At 31.8% G+C, this 26,187-nt stretch overlaps 1 protein-coding gene across 1 annotated transcript in view; it reads right to left on the bottom strand.

Annotated features, from left to right (window-relative positions):
* LOC149409854 (uncharacterized) overlaps positions 1-26,187 on the bottom strand; it is a 357,579-nt gene that overhangs the window by 251,671 nt on the left and 79,721 nt on the right. The window contains exon 2 of the mRNA XM_089649364.1: positions 5,965-6,209. Within this exon, the coding sequence (XP_089505490.1) occupies positions 5,965-6,209 (245 nt within the window). The remainder of the gene's footprint in view (positions 1-5,964; positions 6,210-26,187) is intronic.

Below are 26,187 nucleotides of genomic sequence, written 5' to 3' on the forward strand. Positions count from 1 at the left end.
AATATATTTTTCCATGCCCAAAATTAAACACTTCCTTTGCACAAAATTATTACACTTACCGGGCAAGACTTTTTTTCAATCGACTACCTGAAGAAATTAGAAACATTAATGATAACATCCAAATAATAAACACTGTGAAAAAATATTTTAAAGACAAACTTACAAAAAATAAAAATGTTTCCAATTGAATTAATCTTAAGAATAACTCATCTCAATTAGTTTCCTTAAGTAACTTTCCATTCTTCAAATAAGTTTAAAATCATTTTATTTTTAATTACCTACATACTGTAATAAAACAATGTAGGTACACTCCATTTCCAGCCACAAGCTAATGCTTCTATGGAAGAGGGGTCTTGAAATATTTGATCATATATTGTAACAAATAAACAAAAATGTACTTATATAATAAAATAATAAAAAATAAAATAATAATAATTTGTGGTTAACAATAAACTCACTACTGACTATTATCATGGACACCTCGCACATCGACTTATGACAGGTCTTATACAAGCCTAGTATAAATTAGTTCAACTATTATTACACAGATATATATTTCTTTTGAATTATGCGTTGTCTTGATATTATTAATTACTAAAAACTGTATCACTTGCAATATTATTTTGGTGAACACATTAATTGTTCTTTAATTTATTGCTATTATTATCCTATTTATTCGACTATCACTATACCGTAAAAGCCATTTTATGGCGTTTGAATTGAATAAATAAATATGCAAGACTTTTTGGATAATGTCGTACGCTGTGCTAAATAACTGGCTTATCAATTAATAGGGTGAACTAACTAAGCTTATAATTGAGAGAAATCTTATATACGACTGAATTAATTCATCGATGACGCGATCAATTGATTCCGTTCCAGCTTCGATGAACAAAAGCTCTTAGTTATGGCTAATGATCTCATGAACTAATTAACTCCCTTTATAGTGTCAAAAAGTACATGCGGACTGCCAAAACTAAAAAAGTTACTATTTCAATTCGACATTATGAAATTATTATTACTTTTATGTTTTAACATCGGTCAGAATACCAATCAATGCGACCATGAACGAGAAATCGGTATAAAATCATCGGTAGTTACGCCTATCGATCCGATATTGTAAAGTTATCGATTTCACTGCGCTAGACCCTGAGGACCTAGTACGGTCGATTGATAAAACCTTATCAATATGATATTGACTAAATTCGTCATCTATGGGCAGTGCTCCGCAACCGGTGTGCCGTGGCACACTGGTGTGCCGTGAGCCGGACACAGGTGTGCCGCGGTCAAATTCAATGTATTTGACATTTTAAAATATTTCATTATGTATTTTATACACAATGACAAAATATTTTTCATAATATTGTCTATTTTTCATTGTCTGCAGATACTGTTAAAAGACGTATTCACAATATATTAGAAACACTGATTAGAAAACTGTTATTGGCTGAAAAAATTGCACTTCAGATCAACGAAACAGCCGATATTAAAAATAAAGCACACTTGATAGCTATTGTACTTTTCGTTGACGAGGACTTAATTAAAGAACATTATTTATTTTGAGGTTCCAGAGCGAACTACCGGTGAAGAATTTTTTCAAGTAACCGATGATTTCTTCAAAATATATAATATTAAATAGATGGCGCTACGGCAATGACGGGTAGTAAAAAGGGTTTTGTCTCTTGTGTAAAACAAAAAAATCCAACGTTACAATTTACACACTGCTGCATACATCGAGAAGCATTGATGATCAAAAATTTACCGGATGAACTTTTGAACACGATGAATGAATGCATTAAAATCGTAAACATAATTAAATCAAGAGCTCCAAACTCGCGAATCTTTGGAATACTCTGTTCAAAAATGGGAGCCGAATATGAATCCTAATTGTTTTATACTGAAATTCGTTGGCTATCCCGAGGCAAAGTTTTTGTTAGATTGTTTGACCTTCGTCACGAGGTGTGTGAGTTTCTTTTAAATCAAAATATGCCCAAACTATATCAGCACCTCGATGATAATTACAGGATACCCAAACTTGCATACATGGCTGATATATTCAAGCATTTGAATGAACTTAATAACTAACTTTGGCAGAAAGAGTTGCAAAAAGGATGTTTGGAAATGTACCAAAGGATCAACCATAGTACAATTGAAAACAAACAATTAACTGTGGATCTGACCCAACAACATTTAAGTATGCTTCAGCAGAAATTTGGTCAGTATTTTTATTTCATTAATACGGAACAATACGATTGGATTCGAAATCCTTTTGCAACCAATGTAATAAATTCTACGGAAGCACTGCCTCTGCAAATTCGAGTGGAATTTACAGATTTAAATAATGACATGACATTAAAACTTCACTTCTCCGAAGATCAATTAGATGTTTTCTGGATTTACGTTAAAAAAGAATATCCTCACATTTCCGTCAAAGCATTCTTAACACTACTTCCATTTTTAACGACATATTTATGTGAGCAAAGTTTTTCAACGCTTGTATTAATTATAAATGATAAGCGGTCATGCTTAAAAGGTCTTGACCAAGAACTTCGGGTTGCGCTATCAAAAATCGAGCCAAATATAAAACTTTTGTGTTCATTGAAACAAGCGCAGGTTAATTTAATAATTATTCGCTCATTAATTTATTATTGAAGTGAAACTTCTTTACGCGCGTCATGCAATTTCGAGGACCGGAGTAAAACCGACTCATGACCGAAACGAAAATGCGGGTACCCCCACCACCGATTAAAGTTCATTTGATCTAGTCAAAGTTTTGAAGTAACATATAAATGCTTCTTAGCTCATCCCGACAACTGGCGTTGGTGGTGTAATGGTCAGCATAGTTGCCTTCCAAGCAGTTGATCCGAGTTCGATTCTCGGCCATCGCACATTATTTTTTTGTTTTTAACGCCTTTTTCATTCAATATCTTATTTTTTAGTAGGTCAGAACATTTTTTAAAAGAAAATAATATTGCAAAATAATAAAAACACTTATCTCACTGTGATAAAACATTACTCCGCTAGAGCGCGCTTTGCGTTATTGTGTTGGATTAAAATTATTATCTAATCCGTATATTATGATAATTGTATTACATTTATTTAATTAATTTATTTATTTTGATAATATGTAATAATTTACAGAAAAAAAAATTAAAACTATCTCCCTCTGATAAAATATCCGTTCGCTAGAGCGCACTACGCGATCTTGTGTGGGATTCTATTTCTGTACATTGTACATTATTTTTAAAAATATATTATATTTTGGGTGTGATGTAGGTAACATTATAAAACATAACAAGCTCTCATATTTTCAGAACCTACATAATATAATCAATTTATGCGGCTTTGCTTACAGTTGGTGCTCAGCGTGGTTGGCTTTCAATCAGTTAAGCGAGGTTCGATTCTCGGCTGTGGCATTTTTGAAGTGAAACCTTGTTGAGGTGGGGGAGCCGCTCACGAACGTTCTCTCTCTTCTCTTCTTTCCTCTCTCTCAGACACCAGCGAACTGCGCCACGCCAAGCATCAGCTGAAACTAGAAGTTTCACTTCTGTCTTGCGTAGGCTTGACACACCCACTTTTATTTTATAATAATTATTAAGATTGCGTAAAAATAAATATGTTATATTTGGTTCCATGATAACTCAACACAGTGAAAATTCAACACACCTTTAAAAAGTGATATAAAGTCATTAGAAACGATGAAAAATTTTTTTAAACCTAACCTAACCTACTTAACCCAGTTATTAAATTTTTGGAATCACTTTCCATGACCTTATATAAATTTTTAAAGTATGTGTAAGTAAAATAAATGTTTATCCAATAATAACTTTATTGAGTAAAACCTCAAATTGTAATATTCAATTATGAAGACAAGTGTCCCGGAAAGACAAGGGTCTTGGGTTCATGTCCTAGATGTGACCGTATCCTTTTCTGATTTTTCTTTTTCAGATTTTCGTTTAGAAATCGCTAATATTTTCTTCAATAATAAAATAAATGTGATGATTAATCCGGTCACCGTTATATTTATATGTAAGTATGTATATATACTTTTAAAATAAAAAACAAGAAATTATTGTAAAATTTGTGTATCAATTGAATATCTATATATTTTAGCTTTTGGTGTGCCGCGGAATTCTAGGAAGAATTTTGGTGCGTCGTAGGTGAGAAAAGGTTGCGGAGCACAGATCTATGGTAATTGGCGGCATTAGGCAGTAAGTGCAAGAACGGTCAGCAATTGACATAAAATATTCCAACAGTCGGTAGTACACAACCACCCAGTTAGGCTGTCAAATAAGTTTCGGTTAACTGTCAATATACACAATTTTTTGTATAATTTTATTCGTTTTTCAAAATTGCTGGCTTATTTGAAGGGAGACAGACACACGATTCTAACAAAGCTCGTAGATTTGAATTTTGCACGATCAATTGAATACATGCGAGCTTAGCCACTGGAACATATTTGTCCGTATTTTGGCCAATTTGCAAATGCCCGCGAGCTCACGCTGGCCAAAATGTGGGCAATTTAAAGAGATATTTAAATAAATTTATTGGAATTATTTCATAAACTCCAGCGCGTTTGAATCTTCAATTAATCATAAAGTAGTTTCACACTCTAACAAAATATGACTCTCATCTCTTCCGACTTAGTTATTGGAATTTATTGAAATATTTTTTCTTTCAAATTATTGATCATGTGTTTACGTATTAAAAGAATGCATGTTAGAATTTAAATTTATAGCAGTGCTTATCAAGTAGGCCATAGACAATATACAGAAATCATTATGTTTAATATTGCTAAAAGTAGGTACAACAAATGGCAATTTTAAAGTAAATAATAGGCATTTTAATCTGGGGTGGCTGTGCACAACTTACCATCGAACCTCTTCTAAAAGCCTAAAAATGGTAATACTTGTCATTAACAAGCGACCGACAAGATTCCCTTCCACTCGACTCCTCATAGAGTAATACGACAACTCCACCTAAAATTTTCGCTAATACATTTCCTGTTCAAATATACAAACAAATCTATCTTACAACACAACTACACCACCAGAACAATAACCAACGGTCACTACAAAGTACCTTCACTACATACCACGTCAGCTCAAAGACAATTTTTCTTCCTAGCTCCTAAAATCTTTAACCTTATCCATGAAAAGCTAAAAAACGTGAGTCAACCCCATTCCTTCAAAAAACAAATTACGAAATGGATCCTTACACACGGAATACATTACAACTATAATACGCATTTATTCTACACTCTATCAATTTAATCACCTTTCAAACAAAACATAAGAAATCCTTATTTCCTAACTTAGCGTTATAGTATGTACATAATTAATTAGTGTTATCTATTTACTAATAATTTCTCACATTTTATATCTTCTTATAATTCTTTAACTTCTCCATCCTCTTCTTGAAACCCAAAATAGCTATACATCATTTTTCTTATTTTTCTTTTTTATATTATGATAATGTATAATGTATATATTCTACAACCACATGTACTCTCTAAACTTAACGCTTTATTAATTTGACGATTTTATTCATGAATTCTACAAATATACGATAACGATACGTGCATTCAATGGTTCTCCAAAACAATAAGCCGTTTATATGTCTCCATATTAAAATTCGGAGATAAAATTTTATGAAAGAGGGTGGGAAATATCCAAGCCAAACACTTAAAAATTTTCGAGTGCTTAAGGATGAAATTGATTATGTAGCAGAACGTTCCAGTGGTTAGAGAAATAGAATTCAGGCAGTTGTTCAGAATAACACGTGTTATTGCTAAAGTTAGCACATTGTCCTATTAACTTCCCATTTTCGTTCTTTATCGACAGACCTAACGGGCGTAATCGTGCTTGGGAAATCGATATAAAATCGTCGTCAGTTCAGCCCATAGATCGTTATCGATTTGACGTTGCTAGACCCCCTGAAGAATATAATAATAACATCCATTACCTCCACATGGCCTTTAGCTCGTCACACGTGGGCTCATTGACCACGTTGATGTCACGTGGCTGCACGTGCAGCGGGCCCAGCGCCTGCTGTTGCAGCTGGTGGAGCTCGGGCTGATGCTCTCGGTTGTGCTGCGGCTGGCCGTCGTGCTGATCGCGGTCGTGCTCGCGGTGCTGCTCGCGGTCGCGCCCGTCGAGCTGGGGACGGGCGTGCGCGGAGACGAGCAGTGCTAGAAGCACCACCCACATCTGACAAAAAGACAAACAAAAATTATTAATACATGTTTTACTGGATTAGTAATTATTTTAAATTCATATTTGATTTATAGGCTACTGTTTTATTCCGAGATTGATGAAATTTTGCACACTTGACCTTTAAAAAAGTGGAAATTCTCCGTTCACACGAGTTTCCAAAAAACCACCCCATCCTCCTTTCCTCCTCTTAAAACAGAATTTTGATTCTTATCAACCCCCCCAGCGTTTGAGGGTCATATAATACCGGGAATTTATATTTTACAGAAGTTTTTTTTTCTATCATACTTATTTTTTTGAAGTTAGAAAGAGGAATAATAATTCTTTCCAGCTTGCCTCAAATATTTATACTGGAATCCATTAATAAAATCCCAAAAATAGCCAAAATGAATAATTTATATTTCGTGCCGCTATCCCAACAATCGGTTTTAGCGAAAATGGTGAAAATATTTAATAAAACACGACTCGTTTGAAATAGAGCAAAAATCTCTCGGAAAATGCTTATGTTGCATTTAAAGATATACTGTGAATTTTTTCATACCTACAACATATTAAATAACAAAAAAACGTGGTTTTAATTATTTCCGTAGATCATTTTGCGATTTTTTTAACGAGGGAATTTCATATTTGTAATTATCTCTTTGGCTTTACAAATCTATAAATGTTATTTTAAAACCAAACATATATTTTTAAGGAACCTCAAAACCTAAATGTTAGAGAGAAATATTTAATAAATCCACGCCATGATGCCATACGTAGTAATGCAAAATCATGTGTTTTTGGTTTGAAAATTTGGTCGCCTATAAATGTTTTAGATGGTTTAATTAAATACTGCGAGTAGAATACATCTTGGCATTTGAAATAATCGAGTATTTTTTAGGATAAGTCTTTTTTATAAGCCCAGAAAAAATAATGTAAAGGCCTATGAAAACTGCTTTAAAGTTCAAAATCTCCTACTTACGAACCCATTTTCGGTTATGATTTTATTGTATTATATGGCAAATTAAGTTATTTATAAAATGATTAAAAAAATATATATTTTTGCCTGAATATCCAGAAAATAAAATTAAAGGCACTTTTTGGCCATGTTTTTTTCTTGAATAAATCAAAACAGGCGGATGGTGTTAAGCGGGAATTTAAACCTTATCGCCATCTACGTAAGGGTTGTTATTGATAGCGGCTCAATTTAAAATATTACACGACGTAGTGCATCGCCTTAAGTTAGACTGATTTGATTTAAAACATAAATTCCATTGAACATCGCGATGATATGATTAAAATAAGCGTTGCGTGCGTAGGATAAGTATGCATGTAGGCCTGGTTATGTAGTAAAGCACGCGTCGCGTACGTGGGCCCAATGTGTGCCCAACTTTAGATGGCTTCTCAACATTAATCTCCAAGTAATCGATAACCATAAAAGGTATCAAAAATTCCGGGTCTATTTTTATAAAAATTTCTTGAAAATTTCCCATTCAAATTCATAGTCGCCCATTCATCACGTTTTCAGGATTATGATGATTTTGGGGAGCCGATCAAAGGAAAAAGGTTTATTACTGTGATTTATCAAAATAATGCCTTGTAAAAACACAGATGGCGTTTTACAAACATAAATTATATTTGACGGAGGTTGGTGTCTTCGGTTTGGGATTTTGCTGTGGGGTACCATTGTAAAATTATAAAATATCACAGTAAAATACCAATAAACTTATAGCGCTTTTCGTACACGGTAATCTGTTCCCAAAAAACATGTAAATTACATTATAAACATATAAAACAATGTAGTTCATGATTTATTAATGGGCTGATTGTTTATCTTTTAAACATAAATAAATTTCGTTTACAGTCATTGTTCCCCATCAGATATTTTCTGCTCTAATTTTTTATCATCCTTCTTTAATACATTTTTGACTATCTGGGGCTAAAGACATTACATAATAATACACCTTGCATCTCAATTGGAATCAATCTTCCAATTATTGTATTATTTTAGGAATATCTCCGCTTAATTTTTGTTGTTTGTTTTTGGGGTGTTATGCCGTGTTGCGCTAACTCCTTCTTTAGCCGACGTTTCGAACAGCGTTGCAGTGTCCATCATCAGGGCAGATCCGGTAGATCCGAAGATGTGTATATCTACCGTCCATCATCAGGGCAGATCTACCGGATCTGCCCTGATGATGGACACTGCAACGCTGTTCGAAACGTCGGCTAAAGAAGGAGTTAGCGCAACACGGCATAACACCCCAAAAACAAACAACAAAAATGCTTTTGGCCGTGAGAATCTAAAAACTTACATCTCCGCTTAATGTTTAACCTAAGAAAAATTACTTTCAGTGAAGTGCCAAGTCTTATTTCTTTTAATCGTTTTTTTTAATATTGGGTGTTTTTTCCAAAAAGACGGGATACACTGTAAACCTCAAAAAAACTCTGTTACGTAATTGGTAAAAAATAAACTGCGATCTACATATTTCATTGTATAAGATTTTCTCTTACACCTGGAATATAATCGTTTTTTGTTATATTTAAAATAATAACTTGCAGAAATTTTGAAACAAGGATTAAGGAACATTTGAGATGTTTAAATAGCAATAATTATTCGGAATTTGCTAACCATCTAATTGAATTCAACCATTCATTTGACATAAATACTGGTTTTAAAATTTTACACACTAATGTTAGTGGTTTTAAGTTAGACCTTTTAGAAATATTAGAAATTAGGAAAAATGTCAATAGAAATTTAAATATTATTAATAATCAAACTAATTTTGTGAATAACCTAATATGTCTTAAACATATTTCCATTGTAATTTTTTGTCTTTGATCTTCTAAGCACCTCCCCTTTCCACCTCTCACCCCTCCCCTCAACCCCCCACCACCACACTACTTCCTTTTCTACCCACACCTGTCTCTATATACTTGACAATTTAGTTTTTAGTACATTAATTGTCCTGATGAAGAGAACATCGTTCTCGAAACATGTTGACTTTATATAAAAAATAAAGATTATCGTGGTAAAAACAAAGTGTTTTAATTATTTTATTAATAATAATGAGTTTATTCTGGAATGTGGGGAGGACAGTTACAGTCACAGTTGACTGGACAGTTTGAAAATGGCATTGAAAGCCGAAACAGCTATAACAATAACAAAAACCAAAAAATACTTGCAGAACTTAATAATTATATTATTAAATTTGATTTTAATTAAATTAAAAAAAATAAATCAAATGGAGTTCTACGAATTAAACACAAATACAATAAATAGAGTTACAGTGTTCACCGGCTCAAAATTCAGGGCAAGCGAATTATCTTCAGACCCTTATTCGCAGAATTCGCACGAAATTTCATTCGATTCGAGATAATACACAACCTATCATAACCCAAGTCTTCGATTCATTAGGTTTGTATGAACGAAAAACTCGTAATTCTTAGAATTCCTACAAATATCTACCCTTTAGGAATCACGGAGCAGAAGACAAATAAAAGCCTACCATATCTCAAGTCTGCATTTAAAAGAATTATTAACATTATTGACTGAGCGTAGCGATGTCCTGGTTTATCTCGACCGCTTGTCATTTGATCTGCCTTTAATTTTTTTGCACTTCCGTTTCCATTTGAAGATGGTGACCGTTTTAATGGTTCAGAAAATGTTAATCGTCATTTATTTATTTATTTTGACATTTTTATTAAAATAAATAACCTTTTATTCAAATGTGGTACCTAATTACATGCCTAAAGAAAGTTTGAATAAAATAATAGTCATTAAGATAGTGACGTTTCTTTGGACAATATAAAGAAAACATTAAAATATAAAGATTGCAGGGGAAATTTTGGTTAATCAACAAAGAAAATTAGAAACATACATTTTTGTATAACTGCTAGTTATTTGTGAGTTTACAAAGGTATTGTAGATCAGAGGTGCCCAAAATCATACTCCATAAAGGCCGAATTATACCTGCCGACTGTACTTATAATTGTTATTATAATTTATTAGATAGTTGAGGAATAGAAAAAGCAATGGGCAAATCAGGTAGATAAGCTTAGTTTAAAGTGCTGTTAAGGCGACATAAGACTCTAATAGCGGAGGTTTGCTTGACGCTAACATTTTAATTATTTCTGATGAACGTATTACTAAATTCTCAAATGTTTCTAAAGGGATCCCCACGGATGTAAGTTATTTATATTTAAGATTTAAAAAATAGGGCCTTACCATTAAAATAAATGATATAAAACGGTTTTAAAACTTTTTCAACTCTAAAATTAGCGGTAAGCACCAGATTTTATTTTTCTAGGCAATTAATGAAACTTCTCGAGGGATCCCTCTAGAAAAGTTTCAAGTAAAACGATCATCAGAAATAAATCAAAAAAACTCCACGAAAATATCGATTTTCTAGGCCTGCTAGGGCAAAGTCGACGTTAGGTCAATCCATTACGCCGGGCCGCGCGCCGAATATTGTTCGTACACGACATCATCACTTATGTCGTTAAGATTCCCAATTTATTTTAGAGATTTGAGAGGGAAAATTCAACCGCAGGTCTGTCCAAAAAAAGAATTCCCTCACTTATTCGAATGAGGATTGGACATGGTTCCGTTCTTTATCACCTTTTTAAAATTCAGGTTCTTGACTCCTCAGATTGTACATTCTGTGGTCTAGAAGTGCGAATTTTATATCACATATTTTTTGGTTGTCCCTCTCTAATCAAATATCCTCTTTTCTATCAAGCCTTATCTAAAATTACCTCCCTCCACAGACATAGGAATTAATAGACGAGAAGATAATGGCGAGGGGTAATATCAACTGTTGAAGAACGAAGGGGGTGAAGCTGACTGTGATTCGTCAATAAATCAATCTGACAGTAAATAGGCATCTCGCATTATAATATCACCATTTACTTCTTAAAAGTAAAATCTGCTTTTGAATGAATAGACATTTTTACATGGGAGCGCAAATTACTCGCCACGTTATGAACTAATTTGCGAAGTCCAAATTCGGCAAAGTAAATTTCTTCTGTTTGCAGAGTCGTAGTTAGTTTCAGAGTATTTAGTTAAGACACTTTTACAAATGTTTCATAATTTACTTACCCCAGTAAACAACGATGAGCACACTTGAGAATCGCTACATTGTGATGTGATAGTATATGTTTCTAAAACTGATCCATATAATACGGTGTGAATAAGCTTAAAATAGAGTAAAATAATGCTTACTTATGGAATGTAATACGACAATTGGGTTTATTCTCTTTTTCACATCTATTTTTACAAGTTTTCATATCACAAGTCAACATTTTGCCGTGTTATTTCGTAAAATGAACCGATGATACCTCGACCATAGTTCGCACAAGAATGATGACGTCACGTTTTCAAATTTCACTTGAGGCCATACGCGAGCCCAGCCGGCTCCAATGGAACCGGTATGGGGAGTGGGGATAATACGCTTTTAATCACTTAGGGCAGGTCTACTAATATTCATATGTCTATGCCTCCCTCCATTCAACACCTCATCTCACGTCTGCATTCGACTCCAATCTTTATATAATTATGAAATTTGTCAATTTAAACAAAATTAATACATAAATTCACCTCCCCTCTCTCCTTAATTTGAAATGATGGCCTAGAAGACCCTTGAAGGGTGGAAGCCACAAAAAAAAATTACCGGCTGAATCGGCTGAAGCGCAGAGTTAAAAATGCAGGTTTAGGTGGTACTTACTCGACTGAGTCATCCCGAATCGCTTCTTTTCAAATTATTGGTAAGCCGGTTAAAAACAGGGTTGCGGGCCGTTTCCTGATAAACTTTTTTTTATAATAAGAGACGGTTGACGTAAGGTTCCCGTGAGCACTTAGGCCATAGGTCCATTGTGCTATCACCCATTTAACCTAATCCTTTAACAGTAATACGGTCCCTCTTATAAAGTTCACCAGGGTTGTCATTGAATATGTGGCTATGTCTTCTAGTTCTACAATGTGTCTTCCCAGGTATCTGAGCCTTGTTCCCAACCTGTTTAACTTAGTTAATTCTCAATATATCAGAACACCTGTTCATCTACATTCGTTTGCTTTGATAATATACAATTATCAAAGCAAAAGCATATATATTTTCATGAAATCACCCGTGGGGAGAATCACGTATTTTCTATACGTTGTTCAAAAGATCGATATGTTTTTCATGTCCTACAATGCACTTTCAAGGTTTTTGTCACTGCAAATACATTGTATAAACTATAACTAACTATATCGTACAGTTATGACGACCTATACCTCAATCTGTAATGCAGAAAAATTGTACAAATTGAATTAAATAAATAAAAAAATGTTCCGACATCATGATAAAACTTTTGCATTTTAATAATAGTTTATTAGTAAACCCAACCGTTAAGGGTCTGCGACCCCGTTTTAATCGGATTATGAATAATTAGAAAAGATTTTTAGTAAATTAGAAATATTTAAAATTAGTATTTTTTCTCCGAGCACTCGGGCAATTCAGACAATAAAGATCGTCTTTAAAATTGTTCGGAGTCAAGCGATCGACTACCCACTACACCTGTGCACACCTTGTTTGTTTTTGAATCTTTATTTAGATGCACGCAAATTTTTTCATACATCTAGTAGGAAAATATAAAAAAATAACAATTACATTTTAAGAGAAAAAGATAAATACACAAAATTACATTATATAAGATATCTAGGTGACTAAAATAATATTGGTGAGTATGTTCAACAATCAAAAATTATTTTTTATATATGAAACACATGTCCTACGAAAAGTGCTAAGGCTTGGGGCTTTCTTTATGACATTTGGTAGGTTATTATAAAGTTTTAGCCCTTTATAAAACGCGCTGTTTTGTGTGCATGAAAGTTTAGTTTTGGGAAGCCTAAAATCTCTGCGTCTTCTCGTAGGATAATTGTGAACATTTTCATGGTACATAATATTTCTTTGCAGATAATTTGCCTGATAACCTGCTGACGGCTTCCTTGGTCGAGGGGTAAGGCTCTCGACTAGCAAACCGGAGAACACAGGCTCTAATCCCAGCGTGCGCAAGTAAATTTTATTCGATTAATTTGTGTTATTTTACTCGTTTAAAATTAAAAAAAAAAGAAATAATAGGTCTGGTACAGGTCAGCAAGTGACAAATAAAATTCAAAATGTTTTGAATTAAGAACAGGCTGTCAATATAATAATATTAAACTTACTTTATTTGTTTGAAAGATTGTTTCAGTATAAAATTACTGGTATATAATATTATCCTGGCAAGGATTAAATAAAGTGCTTCATAAGTTGATTTATGGAACATTAAATGGAAAATAAATTGGAACTTTCAATTTAACGTCCATTTTTACGTGACCTAGCCCCGGCGCCGGGACTTTGAGACGAGCGAGTGTTTTAATATGATAAAAACTTTCAACTAAAGTTTACTTATTTCAAACATTATGTCAAGGAGAACTTTACTTATACAGGGTGTCCAATAAGCTATAGAACAAACGAAGTGGGGTGATATATGGGATTCGCAATCAAAATGACCCCTAAATGTGTTTTTTAACCTCATATGGTCTAATATAAATCGTTTTATCTCCTTTACTGATATGGTCAGAAATATGATGTAAACGGTGTTAAAAAGAAAAAACACCACGCTTTATATTCAAATCAAAGTTTACCACATAATAATTAAAATGTACACCTCCATGAAACCAAAGGTTACGATAGCAAAAAAAAAACAAAAATTTGAGAAAAATTTATGAAATTTTGTGAATTTTTTATTATTTATTTTTATATGAAACAATGAAAAATTGAGGTTAAAATAGGGTCTATAATGCATTTTTCTAATAAAATCTGCATTTATTTTTTCGTTATCAGTAATTTTAATTCAGTTTTTAGACAAAAAAGTGTAAGGTTTTTAATTTTTTTTTGTGTTGGGATTAAAAAAAAATTGTTTAATAAATATTGGAATATTCCATCAATATTGGAAAAGAAATTCTAGTTTTACGTAATATTATTAATTTATTAAAAAAATAAAACCTAAAGTTTGAATTAAACTTACACAAAAAATATGTACCATTGGAAGTTGAACAAAAACTAAAAAATATCAGCATTTTATGCAGATTTTAGGCAGTAACTAATTGGTCACTCTACAATATATTTATATCGACCGGTCAGTGGCTGAGTTGGCGTCTCGTTTGAATCCCACCCAAGCGTAGTGTGTTCAATTCCTCAGCTGGCTAAGTCCTCTATCACAACACAAGTAACATTTTCCGCTTACTGTGGTGGTAGTAGGAGATTTTCATATATTGTCAGGTTATTCGTAACCCGGGTTATGTTTGTCTTCTATATATATATATATATCAACTTAAAAGTTACTTACAGGTAAGGAGGTGGTCAATATTTTAAAAATAAAATGGAAAGTTAATTTTTCAATTTGACATACTGAGTATTTAAAAAAAAAAAAAATTGTATAACATTGAAAAGGTGAAGGGTGGAACCACTTCATGTAAGGTCATTTTGATTGCAAATGACCTCCCGTACCACTCCATTTCGTTTGATATATAGATTACGTGGCACTCTGTACAGGTCAATATACCTAATTATGTTAACATGCAAAATGGCTGTTTTTGTACAGCCGTTTCTGCGAAATGGCTGTTCTTGTAAAGCTAGTACTTACGGAGTTTTCGAATCAATAGGAAATATTATTTAATCTTTTTTCTGTTAAAATATTATATTATTAGAAGTAAGTTTAACCACTCGAGTGCTCGCGTCAATAACTGGAATATGAGTAGAGTGATTGGCTTTCAAGTTGGAAATTTCTCGCACTCATTTAATAAAAATCATACCTCTGAATTTTGATTCAGAGACATATAAACTGATTATAGCGGTAGCCAATGAATTCACCTATTTAAAAATCTTAATTGCAAACCTAGTCAAAATGGCATATTATAGCGTGCGATCACTCAAGACGTTTTTCAAACTCGGCATAGAATGCCGAAAATCACTCGAGTGATTAATGCTTGTCTGAATTTATTTAAACTAATTGTTACAATTTTGAATTTGACTTTAAAGCAATTCCGCGTTCATTGAACCAGAGTTACAGACACAAGCAAAATGAGTATGGTAAGACGGTTTAAAGATGGTTCCCGTGAGCACTCGGAACAAGAGCCCATTGTGCCATCTCTCATCTTACCTCATTCCCAGTAACCCGACCCGTTCGATAATGTTCACCAGGGTTGTTATTGGATATGTGGCTATCTCCTGGTTCCACAATGTGTCATTGTTAAATTGAGACCATAGACGAATTGAAGTCCCATCAACTTCTTTACATTTCCTGGATCGATTGGTTAACTAAGTAACTATCGTGTTATTATTTACCTCGCAAGTGTAGGCAGATAAGACGTAATGTCATACAACTCATACGATTTTGTTATTGTCTGATCAAATCGCTCCACACTTAGCCTAACCAATGGCCTTTTAAGGCGATGCACTACGTCGTGCAATATTTTAAATCGAGCCGCTATCAATATTAGCCCTTACGTAGTTTGCGATAAGGTTTAAACTCCCGCTTAACACCATCCGCCAGTTTTGATTTATGCAAGAAAAAAACATGACCAAAAAGTGCCTTTTATTTTATTTTGTGAATGTTCAGGCATAAATATTTAATTTTTTTTCGATCATTTTATAAATAACTTAATTTTCCACATTATACAATAAAAACATAACCGAAAATGGGTTCGTAAGTAGGAGATTTTGAACTTTAAAGTAGTTTTCATAGGCCTTATACATGGTTTTTTTCTGGGCTTATAAAAAGACTTTCTAAAATTTTTTTGTATTTCTTTGGCATTCACTATGTAACAATTTCTAGACATTTTTTGTTTTTAATGAGTTTTTATTATTCACAATGTAGGTACATTTGTTACGTATAATTTTTTTTATAAAATTAGCGATCGGTTTCGACACGTCCGTGTCATTAACTAGCTATTTTAAAACTAAATTTTTAAGTGCAGAAATATGGAGTTTTATTTAGTTTGGTTCTTTGGTGGGAGGAATTTGAGGGAGGGGGAGGGGGTTGAGAGGGAAACGGAGGAAACATATGTTGATGACATTTTTGTAATTTGGACAGGTAGCAACAGACAATTAGACAATTTTCTCACTTTTATTAATAACATTCACCAAAATATAAAATTTACACTGGAACATAACGATAATAACAATTTAAATTTTTTAGACTTAAACATCAGCTTAGATAATAATAAGTGTGTTTTTAATGTTTTTAACATCTATAGAAAACCTACACACACTGACTGTGTTATACCTTCTACTTCAATTCATCCTTTGTCCCATAAACTCGCCTCCTTCAACTCAATGATACATCGAGCCATAAATGTCCCTTTAAATATGGAGAATTTCAATAATAAAATTAACATTATAAAACAAATAGCTCTAAACAACAGATATAAACCTGACATAATTAATCGTTTAGTTAATAAGAAACAAACCAAAATATTTTCAAAAAAGTACATTTATAGTGGAGATAATAACACTCAATCTAGTAAAAATCTAATATATAAAAAACTTCTTTATACAGGCGACTTATTCTTAAAAATATCCCGCATGTTACCAGTTAATATTTCGACAGCTTTTTACACTAATTCTAAAATAAAAAACTTAATTAATAACAAGGATGTTTCAAATAAATTAGATAAAAATGGGATATACACTTTAGAGTGTAATGATTGTAACTCGCAGTATGTAGGTATGACTACAAGAAATTTCAAAACCAGAATTAGGGAACACGAACTATGTTTAAAAAATAATAATTTCTCCGAGTTCGCTAATCATTTGATAGAGACAGGCCATAGCTTCAACCGGGATAAAACTATGTTTAAACATTCTAACATTAATAAATATTTTAATTTGTGCGCATCAAGCATTAATATGGTAAATAAAATAATAGCACCTTGCAAATCACCTCTATTGACAATGTTCCCCGTTATGTTGACTCCTCCCTCCGTTTCCCTCTCAACCCCCTCCCCCTCCCTCAAATCCCTCCCACCAAAGAACCAAACTAAATAAAACCCCATATTTCTGCACTTAAAAATTTAGTTTTAAAATAGCTAGTTAATGACACGGACGTGTCGAAACCGGTCGCTAATTTTATAAAAAAATTTATACGTAACAAATGTACATTGTGAATAATAAAGACTTATCTAAAAATTACTCAATTATTTCAAAGGCCAAGATGTATTCTACTCGCAGTATTTAATTGAAGCATCTGAAACATTTCTAGGCGACCAAATTTTCAAGCTAAAAACACTTGATTTTGCATTACTACGTATGGCATCGCCTTAACAGCCTTCTGTGGTGGAAGGGTAAAGCTCTCAACTAGCAATAAATTAGTCACCAAAGCTCCATTATTAACATTTGGTTCGGTCACTTAGCAGTGAACAAACCGGTGTAATTCAGATTATTCAACATTTATTTTTTTGGGATGCTTATTGTGTATTATATATGTATCCGAGTTTTGTCAACAAAAACATGATTGGAATTTGAGTTTTCGCGGAAAATCACGAAAATAATTTTAGTTTTTTTTTTTAATTTCAATTACTCCATAAAAGTGGAGTCCGAAATGCTACAAAATCCTCTTTTTGCAAAGCTTTCGAGACGTTTACATCTTGTGATATTATTATCTTAATGACTGTACAGTTTAGCATTATTGTAACAATTTATCTTTTATGGACGCCACTTCAATAAGTGGCGTCCAAAAAAGATAAATTACCAGATGAATTTTTTTTCTATTTTCCAATTTAAGAACATTAAAAAATATACAAATTTACATAATCAAAACAATAAGATGTTATCATAAAAATTTTAAAACATGTTTTCAATTTTAAAAACATGGAAAAATTTTAATTTTTTTTTTAAATTTCCCAAACTATTTTCGAAGAAGATTTTTTTTTTCTATAATTGTCCTATATATTTATAATTTCATATTTATAAAATCTGAAAATTAGAGAGGTGCATCAAATAATGTTTACAAATAATGTAAGTGGTAATCTTGAAATTTTAGAAATCTGAAACCGATTTGGTCAAAAATAAACTCCACGTGGAGGTTAACTAGGAAAAAATTCGAATTTTATGTCAAAATACACTATTTCGGCAGCATTCCATAATTTCTTGAGTTCTGACTAGCAGCAAATTTCTTAGTTAATAGCAGTTTGTTACTTAGTAGAAATTAGTTTTCTTACGTCCAGTGAATATCTTAGTTAATGGGAGTTGTTACTCAATAGAAATTAGTTTTCTTTCGTCCAGTGAATTTCTTAGTCAATAAGAGTTTGTTACTTAATAGAAATTAGTTTTCTTACGTCCAATGAATATCTTAGTTAATAGGAGTTTGTTACTTAATAGAAATTAGTTTTCTTTCGTCCAGTGAATTTCTTAGTTAATTGCAGTTTGTTACTTAGTAGATATTAGTTTTCTTTCGTACAGTGAAATTCTTAGTTAATTGGAGTTTGTTACTTAATTGAAATTAGTTTTCTTACTTCCAGTGAATTTCTTAGTTAATATGAGTTTGTCACTTAATAGAAAATAGTTTTCTTTCGCCCAGTGAATTTCTTAGTTAATAGGAGTTTGTTACTTAGTAGAAATTAGTTTTCTTTCATCCAATGAATTTCAAATTAACGAAGTTATACTAGATGGATATCCTTCTTAGGCATTCACAGGTGGTTAAAATTTGGATTTAAATATTAAAATGAATAAGGTACCTACAGGATAAGTACATTTCGCACCAATTCTACTAAAAAATTGATCCTTAAAGTGATGTACAAAAACAAATTCTGTTCTCCATCCAACCTACTTTATAAGGAATGTAATGTTATGTGCATAAAACAGCTATATATCACTCAAATACTTTGTCAATTTTTTATCAATATTAAATTTGCTGAAAGAACACAACAAATGCGGACAACTAGAATTAGCTCTACATTGAACTTTGTGGCGGTACATACTAAAACTTCTTTTGGTCAAAGAAATTATTTATATCAGGCACCACTTATGTTTAATATTCCTCCAAATCATATGAAATCTACCAATTCCTTAGTTAAATTTAAAAAGTTAATTAAGGTTTATGTATTGACAGACGATTGTCTTAATATTTTTTCATCCTTGTCCTTTCTTAAATAATAAGATTTTATGTAAGTCCCATTTGCTAAAAATTGAATGTCACCCTATCTGTCTTTACTATCTACTTTGCTTCTTCTTTTGAATAAAGATAAATGATTAGTTATGGTTCAAATATTGTTACAATATACTGTCAAATTACCCATCTGGTAACACATCTAATACTCATTTTTTCTTTAATTTTGAAATATTTTGTGTTTTTATGTAGAATTAATTTATGTTTGTGATACTCTTATGTTTGTTTCACTATAATGTAAATTTTTGACCTCGATACAGGCTCAGTCCTAGTGAGGTTGATTTTTATGTGAAAAAAAGGTGTTTTATGTAAAGAGATAAAATAAATTGCTTTTGTACATACAAAGAGGCAAAAGTGTACTATCGGAAAACTTTACTAAATTGTGCGAAGCCTATTGAAGAGCCGCCTGCAGAGCCTAGAAGCAAATGTAACAAAAATCAGAATTTTTCAAAGAAAAATCTTGTTCTCTTTTTAAAGTTCAATGGCTGACATTTTCATTACTTGAACAATTTTAAAAATGGAATTGGGTTGAGTGTCTATTTTTAGTAGATAGGGATTTTTCCTAAGGCGTTTGTGATACAGTTTTTCAAAGGAAAACTCTTAAATACCATCTGAGTTTTGTGGTGAACCCGCGTAGGAACTTTGAATTTTTAAAACGTTAGCAATTAAGGCTCTGTAGTAAGCGTTTAAAAAGAAAACGAAGATGGTTTGAAAGGGAGGTATTTAAATACAAATGTTAGCCCGCCGTCTAACTAGTCTGTAAACAATCGACATAAGCCGAATGCTGCAAGACCCAGTGTATTTTGCTCATCGTAACAATTAATTTCGCTAAAAATCCGTAAAATAGTGTAAATTATCATACCCAAGTTAAATACATTAATTAGTGGTGTGTGGTGATTGTAAAAGAGTTCATTTTTTGAAACATTAATGGTGCTTATAAGGTTTGCATCTGTGAACAATAAGTAACCTACGGAATCTTCCAGAAACCAACAGGACTCCGATAGAAACAAACCTCATTTACAGGATAAAGGCATCTCTCCCTCACTCCTTTTTCCTTGTGATAACACCGTCGCTTGATCATTATTTTCGTTAAAATACAGTCCATTCCAAGTACCAATCGTCGGTACGAAACAAATATTTTATATTCAGAATTGGCATTTGTTGATCTATAATCTATATGAATATATATAAATATTTTTTTTTAAGCCACAATATTTTTCACTCAAGTTCCTTATTTTTACATAAAGGACTAGGTACCTTAATACTAGGTATTTAAACCCCTCCAGCGTTTTAGGGTCATATATGTCCATATTTTATAAAAGTATTTTTATCTATTTTTCTAACTTGCGGAAATACGTAACTTTTTTTACTTTATTTATTTATTTATTTTGTAAGAAACAAACAGCTTTTATATAATATGCAGTGATAGATCTAAATATACAAGTTAACTGAAGTCAAGCCACAGAAGTTTCTTATGTTAAAGTGCATTAGAAATGAAGTTTTAGTTTTTTAAAATAAATTTGGTGTTAAAAGAAGGGGAGAGGAAGAGGAAAATAGGAAGAGGATAGGAAGAGGAAAATAGGAAGAAGATAGGAGATGCTGCTGATGACTTTAGAAAGATAAATAATAATTTTTTCCAGTTTACCTCAAATACGAGTATATCTGGATGCCATTAACCCCTCCAGCGTTTAAGGGTCATATATGACCGGGCATACATATTTTATAAAAGTAATTTTATCTTTTTTTCTAACTTGCGGAAATACGTAACTTTTTTGACGTTAGAAAGATAAATAAAAATTCTTTTCATTTTATCTCAAATATTTATACTGGATGCCATTAACTCCTCCAGCGTTGAGGGTCATATATGACCGGGTATACATATTTTATGAAAGTGTTTTTATCTATTTTCTACGATTGCAGTAAAAAAATAAGACAAAATGTGGTTGGCGTTTTTCACGTTTGATGTTAAAATTTAATTATTTACAAATATTAATGGTTGTTTAAAATGCGTACATCAGAAAAATAATTTTATCTAGTTTATAAGACTATTTTTTACGGTAAACTAAAGTATAAGATGTATATAGCGCATTTGAAATACACAAAAAACATTGCAAACTGAACAAAAGTGTTGAAAGTACTAAAAGGTTAAAGAACATAAGACATTATACCTAATTTCAATTTATTAATATTTTCATTTAAAAATAGATGGAAATGACAACATTTTATGAGTCAGAAGCCTCAATTGATATACACGACAAAAACCGACAATGCAGCTTTAAAATTCTAATTTGTATTCGCGAGTATTGAAGTTCCACAGACGAGATATACAGGGTTTTCCAATAAGAGGTGTTATTTTGATATTCAATCGTAAAAGATCAATGGTTTCGTTACTTGTGTGGCACGTAGCCCCGTTTTGTTATAAGCAAACGTTGTCCAGATTAATACCATCCAATTCTGGCCAAAAAATCATTAATCATCTCTCGATAGCGCAATCCATTCACCGTAACTGTTGCTCCAGCCTCATTTTCAAAAAAGTAAGGTCCAATGACTCCGCCGGACCATAAACCGAACCAAACAGTCACACGTTGAGGATAAAAAAACTTTTCAACAATAACTCTTGTGTTTTCCGAGCCCCAGATGCGACAATTTTGATTGTTGACGAAGCCACCGAGGTGAAAATGGGCCTCATCACTCAAGATGATTTGCATTTGAATCACTCAAGTGAATTTTAGTATTTTCAATGCTTTGTTTATTTTAAATTTTAAATTTATTTCCATTACCTGCACCTTTGTTTACCCCCTCCCTCTTACCTAAGTCTTCCACCTCCACCAAAGTTGATGTTCTCTCTCCCTCTTCCAGCTTAACTATAAGTACCCATACAACTCTGTAATTAGTTTAATATGTTTTTATTAACCCTGATGAAGGTTCGGGTTGAACTGAAACCGGTTGATTATAAATATATACAATAAAGTGGTATTCAAACAAAGTTATTTTATTTTAATTATTATGATTATGTATACCCACAAAGTGTTTGTTACAAGTGAAAAATCAAAACTTTATAGTTTATAACGTCGTAATTCTACTAATTATTAGATTAAATTATCAAAAAGGCCATTCCGAAAACTCCGTAATTCATTCAACGTTTCCAATCAAATAGTTGTGTATTATTTAACTTGAAATAATGGAACCAATTACGGTAGCAATATAACGCGTCATATTGATTAGCAGATAAACAGAGCCTTTGATCTGCGGAATTCACAAGTATAGGTAACATTACAGTACTCAACTACAGCTAACCGATAGCTAGATATCCTGCTTATTATTATTATTGCCACCCACCCACATTTGGCAAAAGCGCACTAACCAGCAACGAACAATGCTCTACTTTGAAAACATATACGCCACTTGGCGCCACAACCCTTGGGCTACAAGATATATTTAACCCATCAGGCTAATTTGTTCGTTTTTGCCAACAAACAGCTATTACCTGTAGAGTCAATTTGTTCGATTTTGGGAACAGCTCATATGGGCTCATGTAAATCGCTGTCTCCCCTATTGTCATGGTGCGAAATACGAACTAAACGGCGTTAGAAAACGAAAACTCTACGCATTATATTAAAATCTAGAAGTTAACCAGAGAACAATTAAATTTTTTACCTCTATGAAACCAAAGGTTCCGACTTTATTATATATAAAACGACAAAAAAGTGAGGTGGCAGTAATTTTTATAATATATCTCTCTACTAAAGTCATTCTTTGTCATCAGTAATTTTGGTTCAGCGTTTAAAAGAAAAAAAACTTTCGTCTTTAAGAATTATAGCGGTCAATATGTCAGTGGCCTGAGAAGTTAAATATAAATACATAGACAGTAAATACAAATAGATAGACAGTAAATATAAAGACATAGACAGAAAATATAAATACATATACACTAAATATATATACATAGACAATAAATATAAATACATAGACAGTAAATATAAATACATAGAGAGTAAATATAAATACAAAGACAGTAAATATAAATACATAGACAGTAAATATAAATACATAGAGAGTAAATATAAATACATAGACAGTAAATATAAATGCATAGACAGAAAATAAAAATACATAAACAATAATTATAAATACATAAACACTAAATATAAATACAAAGAAAATCAATATAAATACATAGACAGTAAATATAAATACATAGACAGAAAATAAAAATACATAAACAATATTTATAAATACATAGACAGTAAATATAAATACATAGACAGAAAATATAAATGCACACACAGAAAATAAAAATACACAAGCAATAATTATAAATATATATACACTTAATATAAATACAAAGAAAATTAATATAAATACATAGACAGTAAATATAAATACATAGAGAGTAAATATAAATACAAAGACAGTAAATATAAATACATGGACAGAAAATAAAAATACAAAACAATAATTAAAAATACATAGACAGTAAATATAAATACATAGACAGAAAATAAAAATATATAAACAATAATTATAAATACATATACACTAAATATAAATACAAAGACAATAAATTTAAATACATAGACAATAAATATTAATACATAGAGAGTAAATATAAATACATACACAGTAAATATAAATACATAGACAGAAAATAAAAATACATAAACAATAATTACAAATACATAGACAGGAAATATAAATACATAGACAGAAATTATAAAAACATTAATTCATTACACAATTTGGGAGGTAGGTTTGGGTACCGACGCCCCGGGAACCATTAATTGGACAACCAACACATCTTCCATAAGTCATTGGAGTGATTTAGCACGGGGGCCCGGGTTCTTCGAGTGGTGTGTGTTCAGGATGCTGCATGGCGTGCCAGATCGGCAGAGGCTGGTATGAAGAGAACCTTTGACCTCTCCAACTGATCTCTCGAACTATATCCTTGTACAGCAATTCCTACCCAACCATCATACATTTTACCTTCCCAGAACATTCCTTCATTCGTAGGCCTCGAGGGATATTATTTTCTTAAAAAATACAAGAAATTCAACGATGGTCACCGAGTTTCTTCTAATGATTCGTGGGAAATGTAAAAATCCATTACATAATTACTTCAGCTGCAGTCGCCCAAAAGGAAAAAAAACTCTAAACATTATTACTCTAAACGACAACAATTTTACTAACAATGTCATATTGTTCACAATATCGCGGCTTTGTTTTCTTTGGAATGACAAACAGTTTGCTAACCGCTAAAGTTGCGAAAATTCTCTCCGTAATTCAAACGTTTAGAGAGAGTTCACGACATTCTATTGAAAACTTTGTTAACCTTTTCGTCCCGTAAAGAAAAACATCACGTAAGATCCGAAGGAGGGTCACTAGGGTCCCCCAATATGTTTTTCTTATTAAATGGTATTAATGACATAATCTAATGTAATTTGTTTTAGTAAAAATTAGTGGGGAGTATATTCATCATGTTTCCGTTGTAATTATTTAAATAATTTTAAATTTAAAGTCATAGTTAATATTTTAATGAATTTAGACAATAATTTATTTATTAATTAACGCCCTTTTTGAACGACCTAACGGGTTTTTACATATGAATTTTAAGAAAAATACATTATTTATTGTACATAACTGAATTGCTTCACTAACAACATTTTGTATTTGTTTAAAGATAAATTATGCGCCTTTTCACATAGAAATCGGTGCAATATTGGATTGAATCATCGGTACAATATTGGATAGAATCATCGGCACAATATTGGATTTAATCATCGTTTCAATATTGGATTGAATCATCGGTACAATATTGGATTGAATCATCGATACAATATAGGATTGAATCTTCGGTACAATATTGGATTGAAACGTCGGTAGAATGTTGGATTGAATCATAGGTACAGTATTGGATTGAATCATCGATAAAATATTGGATTGAATCATCGGTACAATATTGGATTGAATCATCGATACAATATAGGATTGAATCTTCGGTACAATATTGGATTGACACATCGGTAGAATATTTGAAAGAATTCTTTTTTGCCTTTAAAGATACACTGTGAATTATCTAAGATACATGTTAAATAACAGAACAAGGTGTGTTTTAAATATTTTTCGTAGCATACTTTGCGATTTTTTTCTTTAGAGGAAATTTCAGATATATAATTACCGTTTGGGCTTTACAAACATATGGATATTATCATAAAAAATAACACACATGTCCTTAAAGGAACTTATAAAGTTAAGGTGTTCGATAGAAATATGTTTTAAAACGGCAGAAATTCTGAATGCGGGGCTTAACTAACACGAATGAATGATTTTCGATTTCAAATTGAATGTATTTTCTCACAACGATACAATGATAAATAAAGGATTACAAACTCTTGGTTTCATTCTCTGTAGTGGCAGAGACTTAAAAAACATATCAACATTAAAAATCCTATATTATTATATAGTTCTAAGTCAAGTTATATAATATAACATAATTCTTCTATCTGGTCCCCTCACTTTAGAATCCAATTGGATTCCATTGAAAAAATTCAGCATTTCGAATTTTCGAATATATATTATCTAAATACTTGGTCTACCTATATAAACTATAAATTATAACCACTTGATGGAATAATTAGAATTATTAAAACTCTCAGATATATAGAAGACTTGTTTCCGACTTTACCTTTATTTTAAAATTGTTATTTGAATTATAGACAGTCCTTATTTATTCAATCTAATTACCTTTCACATACCAACTAGAACTGAACGATCGATAATTATTTTTAATTGCAATAACAATGAAGTAAGT

Source organism: Hesperophylax consimilis, chromosome 29 (genome assembly GCF_061612785.1).
Source record: "Hesperophylax consimilis isolate HC1 chromosome 29, BYU_Hcon_1.0, whole genome shotgun sequence".
Lineage (NCBI taxonomy): Eukaryota > Metazoa > Arthropoda > Insecta > Trichoptera > Limnephilidae > Hesperophylax > Hesperophylax consimilis.